Raw genomic sequence first — 8,416 nt, 5'->3', positions numbered from 1 at the left:
GGCTCGGATGGATGCAAAGCAGACCATGACTGAGTGTTAGGTGAGCCATTACTAAGTGCATCCCACTTGTAAGAGCATATCGTGTTGAGTGCTAATGGCAACTCGGTTGTAAGTGCACTCCACTTATTGGTGGACTTTTGGTAAGTGCAGCCACGCATGCAAAATTAACCACCATTTGCTAGAGATTTAAGCTTCCTTGAGAAGGCACAATTGTTTGTTGTAAGTAAAAAAAAAAAAAGTAAAAGGTATAAAAATTTTTGCAGACGCAGCCTGTAATAAATGGTAATAATTATTAAAAAGAAATTTATTTCATATGTTATTCAACAATCCCTATTGTTATTGGTTAAGAATGTAAAAAATATGGGGCAATTAAAATACGATAAATTTTAGTATAACAAAGAAAAATGTTTTCTCTATCTGTATCTCTAAACCTTAATTTATTTATGATAAACCAAAAAAATGTCATAATGTATAAAAAATCGGATAGTCTTGTAGCGATAAATTTGTGTTTCTTTAACCACCAGATAGGTAGGGCGATAGGCAGGGGGCCACGTGCAAAAACCTGCAAGTTAAAAGAAAAGTACATTCAATTGACAACAAAAAAGATGCAATAAGGCAAAAAAAAAATAAAGAAAAAAAACAAATGCATCCGTCTGTAGTGCTGCCAACGACACCTGCAGCAATTGACAAGAATGAAGCTCAACTTTTGCTATCCTGTAACATCAGGCCCATCGAGTACGGGAAAACAACACCTATTAGACACCGGCGTGTGATCGGAATGGAAATTGAGTTCAGTGTGAAAAATATAACCCAGGGCATGCTGAATGTACCACTTCCAAGTAGTCTCGTTTATTTTTAAGTAAAGAGTACTTTCTTAAAAAAAAAAACAGAGAACGTCAATGCTTGCATTGACCTAAAAGAACTCTATTATTTTAGGGGTCTCTTTTAAGAGAAAGGAGTTATACTATACTTTCTATGAGAATATCCAAAAAATTACGGGCTGGTGAATGCAGTAAAAGATGGTGAGATTGGATTAATTAAGTTAAATTTGATTCCAACATAGGGTTTGATATGAACAGGTAAAGTATGAATAATACAATTTGGATAAACGAAAGTATGACGTGATAATATCTTTTTTCACGCGAACAATACTGCTATTTAAACAAAATAATTATAAAAAATTAAATGATAATAAAATTTAATTATTAACATTAATTGAAATTTTTTTCATATTATCTTTATTTTTATACTATAATTAAAATATTACAATATCTATGATTTAAACAAAATAATTATAAAAATTAAATGATGGGCATCATGCATTACGCGTGTAATCATGTGCATAGAAATTATAATTTTATCTCTTATATCATTCATCTCTACAATTTAGATTTCATATCAAATCATCCATAGAAAAGAATTAAAATAGAATAATAGTTTAATTTACAATATTCACATTTAATCAATGAGGAATACAACAACAATCAGTTATTTACAAAATTAATTAATACGATGGAATCAACCCTGAAAACAATGTGGTACAAGAGAAAAAAAAAAAAAAAGAACACCTAACAAACACATATCTTAGTGAACAAGTGATGACAAGAATAATTCATAAAAAATGATCTAACAGGAAGTGTTTCCTGTGCAATAAATAAATGGCTGAGATTGAATGTATTGCCACAAAAATTGCCATGAGCACATGCTTTCGGTTATGATGCCCTACATCTTGCAATCTCAAGGTCTTAAGAGTTTGGGACCATGCCCTTAAAAAGCTTGCTGCGATGCAAGGTCCTGTCTTAGTCTCACATGTCGTTGCAACTTTACAAAATTCATCCTTCTAATTCAAGGCATGAAATGGAAGATATATCTTAGAAATTAAAACAGAATTATCATCATCAACAAGGAAATGGGAGAATATATTGATCAATGATCAATCATAGAACCACTGAAACTACATTTGGGATTCAAGTGCTTTGTCGAATGCAATGACTACCCATGAAGTGAGGATGGTTGATAGACATAAGCCATCAAGTAAAAAGTGCTTGTTCAGCAAACAAGATGCAAAAACACAGCAGTTACAAATATAACATGAACCCAACATCAAAACCAAATTGTCCAAAATACACAGCTGAAAATAATATATGGTATATATGTATACATAGGTTCCTAGTGTATTTCATATCCAATCACAACCATTTTGTTGTAATTTCAATGCAGTCAGCAGTAATTAAACTGAAAAATGCAAATCATCAGATAATAACAAACCACATGTTCCTAGTGTATTATTTATAAAGATGGCCAACGGGCCGTGCCGTGCCGGCCCAGCCCCATCAAAGGAAGCCCACGAGTGCTTGTGCTCGTGCCGTGCCCACTATTCATTTCATGTCGTGTTGTGCTGTGCCAGCCTGGCACACGTGTCGTGCCCACTCGTGCCGTGCCTAGGAAAAATAGCCCACTAAGCTTTTTTTTTTTTTAAGAGCGCATGCCAAGTTGTTGTCTTATTTTTTTTCAAGCTTATGTATTTTTTTTGGATCCACGTGCCTTTATTTAAATTTAATAGAATAAAAAATTTAAAACTCAAGTCCATATTCAATAATAATAAGAGAATGTAATATTAGTTGCTAAGCTTGACTCTATGGTATTAAAATTCTTTTTTAGTACTTAACAATAACAATAATAATAATTTTTTTAAGGGTTAACTTAATTGTTAATTTAGAATTACGTAGAATCATATATCATAGTTTATAATAATATTAATACATGTCTATAAAATCATGATATTTATAATTTTATTTATTAAAATCATGATATCAAGTATTTATTTAATAAATTATAAACATAAATCAATTATATTTTTTTTGAAACTAAGAATTAAATAAATTTAAAAAACTTGAGCCAATAAAATATATTAAAAGATTTAATTTCAAGTTATTTATAAAATCATAAAATTTTAAGTTTACTTTCATTAAAAATTGAAATTGCGTGCTTTTTCGCGTGCCGTGTTTTGGCCCATCTCTAATCGTGTCGTGCATTTAAGGCCCGCGTGCCTAAAATCTAAGCCCGGCACGGCCCACGTGAGTGCCGTGCCATGCCGTGTGCTCAATCGAGACGTGCTCGCGCCGTGCCGCGCCTCGTGCCGTCCGGCCCATTGGCTACCTCTAATTATTTTATACAGTAAACCTGTAAAGCTTATGCAAGTACCTTGAAAAAATAAACTTGTGATCGTGAAGACATAATGAGAATCAATATTATCATCATCATTGCAATCACTTTCTTAAAAAACTAAGGATATGCAAGCCCCATAGTTGTAAAATAAAGATTAATTCAAATGAGTATCTGCCATTTAAATTAATCAAGTCTATTTGATAGAAGTCATTCTTGCTCTCCCCAGCCAACTCCATTTCAATTTTCAGCTATTTATTTGCCATTGCACTATTTTTAGAATCATCCCTCATTCATTCAAATTCTTTGTAACCCAAGTGCATTAATGTGCTTATCTCTTATTCTCGATAACAAGACTTTCCAAATTGTCATTGCCAATATGTTAATTGCTTCTCAGTATGATATAATAAAACAAACGAATTATATGAGCTAACAAACAAATACCAATTTCTTTAATGATGGCTTCACTGATATTGCAAGCAAAAAAATTCCAACTGCAAGACACAAACAGGAAAGCAAAAACCAAATCAAACATATTAACATTTTCTCCTGGACATGTGACACAAGATACTCATGCATCAACCAAATTACCTTTCAAAAGGTACACCAAACTCCAGAATAATCCAAAATCCCACTAATACCAAAATCCTTATACCACCAAGGTCCATGATATGCAAGTTTATCCTTTTGTAGTTATTAAGTTAAATCCTTGAAAATTGGAGCATGAAAAAAAAAAATGAAAGCCCTTACCCCATTTGAGGTGTAGAAGCCAAGCTGTTAGTGAGTTAAAGAATTCCATAATTAGAAGTATAAAAAATCTCGCCAAAAGATTTGCTAAACCCACGACTGTAACTTGCTTTCTCAAAACTCTGCAACAAAGACACAACACCAAATCCCATATCCATAATAAGACACAGAACCAAAGCAAAAATGAAAGGTTTCTTCTTCATTGACAACATTGCCATTTCCACTCTTATTATTTCTCTTACACTGCTTTTCTCTTCTTATTCCTTAAAACGCAGGGACAAGTGAAGCTTGGAAATATAAGAATAATGAAATCAGAGCACAAGATAAATAATAATTACTCAAAATTTACCCAAATAGAAGAATAATACTAGTGAGCCAATGTCGATCCTCAACATATATGCTTAGATCTCATTATAGGAGCAACCTGAGAGAGAGAGCGAGAGCAGCAGCAATACCAGTTGAGACCGAGCAGAGATATAGCAGCAGCAGCACCACCACCACCACCACCAATTGAGATAGATCACAGACGCATCAATAGCACCAGTCGAGAGAAGCAGAGGCACAACAATAGTCGATTTTGGTTAAAGACCGTGATGGAGAGAGAGAGCTGTGATGAACTATGGTTGAAGAACTGTGACGGAGAGAGAGAGAGAAAGGGAGTTGTGAATTTCGATCGGGATGAGGAGATAAGGCTTGGGTTTTGTTTTGCAATTTCTTTCATGATTTAATTTGTGATACCGAACGGGCAACTATTCTTTCAGCCAGTTACCCATTTTCCAATGGTTAAATCTCAGCCCTCAAATTCCTCTATTGGTTATCCAAAGGCGCATTTATTAAAAGACAAATGACTGGGTCTGACGCAAAGTAGTTGGATCCTTCAAAAAAATCTTTATAAAATATATTTATTTCTTAAATTATGAAATCTAATTCTTTTTATTGTTTTGATTTGTAAGGATATAAAAATTAAATAACCATATTTAAGATGTTTTTATTTATGAAAACAAACAAGATGTCAATTATATTCTAATATATATATATATAATATTATTAAAATATTCATATTCAAACCAATTTAAATTTTTAAAAAATTTAGACTCATTCATATTTCAAAACAAAAAAAAATTACCTAATTTAATTAACGATTGTGCATAACTATTCATTTATAAAGCTAATTATTTTTACTATGTACATTCTATTCATAACTTCACTTCCTATTAACATATGAATAGTTTTGCCCATGTTGCGCAATGCAATTGGCAAATACTCAATCATAATGAAGTATCAAAATGTCCTTCATTAGTTTCTTGAGATTGTAGTTTATTCGGATACTAAGAAAAGCAATAGAAATGTCAGATAAAACGAGGAGAGGAGAAAAAATTGAAAGCTTCGTTATTTGCCTTTGATATTTACACGTGAATGACACTCTAAACCAAAATATGATTATCGATTCTTTTTATGGATCAAGACTTATTATGAAACAATAAAATTCAAGTGGTGCTTAATGTAAGAAAGATGAGAGAAATTTGACCTCTCTCTTTATCGACCCACTCTCTCTCTCTTTTTATTATTTTTTTAATTTCTTTCGTCTTTCTTCACACTTAGCATTTTTCATAAAATTCACGTGACATTCAATGAAACCTTTGGTGAATTGCATGTGATGAGTTTATACACACGTGTCGCCTTATTTGCCTATGATTAGTTAGGAGCCGTTGCCCTTATTCGCCGATAATTGGTCACAACTATTGCCTAATATTCATCTATCAGTTTAGATCCATATTTAATTTTTCCGTCATCATTTAGAGCAAAACTTTCGAAAATATAAATCGCTAACAAAGATAATTTCTAAGCCAGTTGATAAAATATTCATTTACCTGAAAATTACCAAGCATGCATTCAACCTCGTCTGACTTTTTTTTCCTGTGAATATTAAGTACTTATAATATCAGCCTTTTCCTTATGACCACTATCTGTTTTACACGCACATACAGACACACACATACGAAGCAAATTATTCCTCTGGCAAAAATATATTAACCTTTTTTAAGCAAATTATTATTATTTTTTCCATAAGAAATGTAATGTTTCAAAATAATGACAACTCCGCTGCTACTTTCACTTGCATAACAATATCTATAAATCCAACAGTTCCAGCCAGAGAAGTCACATAAAAAGTTACAAAGCTAACCGGCCGGTCCGAATTTCTTGTGTAGGTTCTAAAATGGACCACATATATAGCCTGTGACTTTGTGGTATGTTCCGGCAGAACAAGAAACCAAGTCAAATTTGTACCTCAATTTTACCGTCGACGTACTTCCTCAAGCTATTTATACATGTTGTTTCCACATGCATTCATGTCATTTGTAAAGGAGGAGACCAAAAAAAAGAAACAATGAAGCTAACATTGGTCACAAGGCTGCTTCTAGCCCTTTGTTTAACCCTTTTGGCATCATCACTTAGCTTTAGTGAAGCCAATGATCATCAGCTGGCTGACAACGCTATTAAAAGGCTGATCAAATCAAGGAGTAGGTCAAAGAATAGTCCTGCAGCTTTGCCACGGTCTTTCAAAAAGATTCTTAATTTTAATGCCAGGAAAGAGTATTCTCCAGCAGTGCGATCCAGTATTTATCAGCCTCAGACTGGTTCAATGGAACACGACAAGATTAATGCATTGCCGGGCCAACCAAATGGCATCGGCTTTAATCAGTACGCAGGATATGTGACTGTTGATGCACAAGCCGGAAGAGCCTTGTTTTACTATTTTGTTGAGTCACCAGAAAACTCTTCCACAAATCCCTTGGTTTTGTGGTTAAATGGAGGTATGTACATCAATAAGAACCAATATACATACACAAACACACGTATATATGTATGTACACATATACATATATAAAGTTTTTGCTTTATTCACTTTAAAAGAGAGGAAATACAATGGCAGAATGTCAAAATTGTTTTTTTAAACCCTCTACTTGTTCAGGATTTGAATTCCAGGACTAACTGAATAAAATTACTTGAAAACAATTCGACCAGGCCCTTGTGGCAGCTGCAGGAGAAATATTGTTTTTCATTAAAGAAATTAATAACCATAACCAAAATACTGATTTTTTTTTTTTTTTTGAAATTTGCAGGACCAGGATGTTCCTCATTTGGGAACGGAGCCATGACTGAATTAGGACCTTTCAGAGTAAATAGTGACGGAAAGACACTATTCCAAAATGAATATGCATGGAACAATGGTAAGCACTAAGCAAAACTCTCATTCTTTTGTAATCAAATCAATTTTCTTATTACTTCAAAAACTTACAATAATTTTAAATGGCAGTGGCAAATGTAATATTCCTGGAATCTCCAGCTGGGGTAGGCTTTTCATATTCGAATACAACTTCAGACTATGATCACGCAGGTGATAACAGCACTGCAGCTGATTCTTACACCTTTCTTGTAAACTGGCTTGAGAGGTTCCCCCAATATAAAAATAGAGATTTTTTCATTACTGGTGAGAGCTACGCCGGTCACTACGTCCCTCAGCTTGCAGACACCATTGTATCTCACAACAAAGTTGCAAATCAAACTATAATCAATCTCAAAGGAGTTGCGGTATGCATGATTTAGTGATCTCTATGTATATAAACAATTAGTCTTTAATGGGGACATTCTCATTTTAATTAAATAGGGACACCATTAAACGGTAAAAAAAAAATTTACTAACATCAATGTATTAAAATATTAAAAAAACATAACTTTTATTCATGTAGTTTCTATTATTTTGTGCTTTAATGGCGTCTTGATTTTAATAAAATGAAACATCTTACCCGAGAATTATTCTATCTTAAAGTTTTGCTTTGCAGTGTATTTTCTTTTCAATATGTATATAACTTTTTGAATTGCAATGTTAATAATTTCAGATTGGTAATGGAGTGCTAAACGATCCTACTGATGAATGGGGAGCCGTTGATTTTTATTGGAGCCATGCTTTAATTTCTGATGAAAGCTACAAAGGGATCCACACATATTGTGACTTTACAAGTGAAAATAGTACGGAACAATGTGACAAGTTTCTATCTCAGTCCTCGGACGAGATAGGAGATATATTTGGTTACAATATTTATGCCCCATTTTGCAACGGGACTGGTACCCAAGGAAATCCATCTGGTTCAGTAAGTCATTATAAACAGCCTGTATATAGTTAAATAATAGCAATCGTCAAAACTTAAATATTGTTGTTGGACAATCCCTATCCCCATAAGATCGATAGGTAATTGAAACTAATAATTAATTGGTAATTATCTAATTGCAGTAGGAATTAATTGAGTCCATTAAAATCTCTGTCGTCATCTGCAGGTCAATGAGTTCGATCCCTGCTCACGCGACTATGTGAATACCTATCTGAATAGTCCACAGGTTCAAACCGCTCTTCATGTAAATCCTACAAAATGGAGTAGTTGCAGGTATGCATTCCGTATAATGCACGGCTTACGCTACTCTGATGTGCACAGTGCTAAAGCTA

General features: G+C 33.4%; 1 protein-coding gene across 1 annotated transcript in view; it reads left to right on the top strand.

Annotated features, from left to right (window-relative positions):
- Positions 1-6,301: 6,301 nt before the first annotated feature.
- The window catches only part of LOC18051490 (putative serine carboxypeptidase-like 23), a 3,190-nt gene continuing 1,075 nt past the window's right edge, over positions 6,302-8,416 (top strand). Inside the window, exons 1-5 of the mRNA XM_024190715.1 lie at positions 6,302-6,728; positions 7,038-7,145; positions 7,232-7,506; positions 7,815-8,066; positions 8,251-8,357. Coding sequence (XP_024046483.1) covers positions 6,302-6,728; positions 7,038-7,145; positions 7,232-7,506; positions 7,815-8,066; positions 8,251-8,357 — 1,169 coding nt within the window. The remainder of the gene's footprint in view (positions 6,729-7,037; positions 7,146-7,231; positions 7,507-7,814; positions 8,067-8,250; positions 8,358-8,416) is intronic.

This window comes from Citrus clementina, unplaced genomic scaffold (genome assembly GCF_000493195.1).
Source record: "Citrus clementina cultivar Clemenules unplaced genomic scaffold, Citrus_clementina_v1.0 scaffold_2, whole genome shotgun sequence".
Taxonomy (NCBI): Eukaryota; Viridiplantae; Streptophyta; class Magnoliopsida; order Sapindales; family Rutaceae; genus Citrus; species Citrus x clementina.
This window is presented reverse-complemented; position numbering and strand designations above follow the sequence as displayed.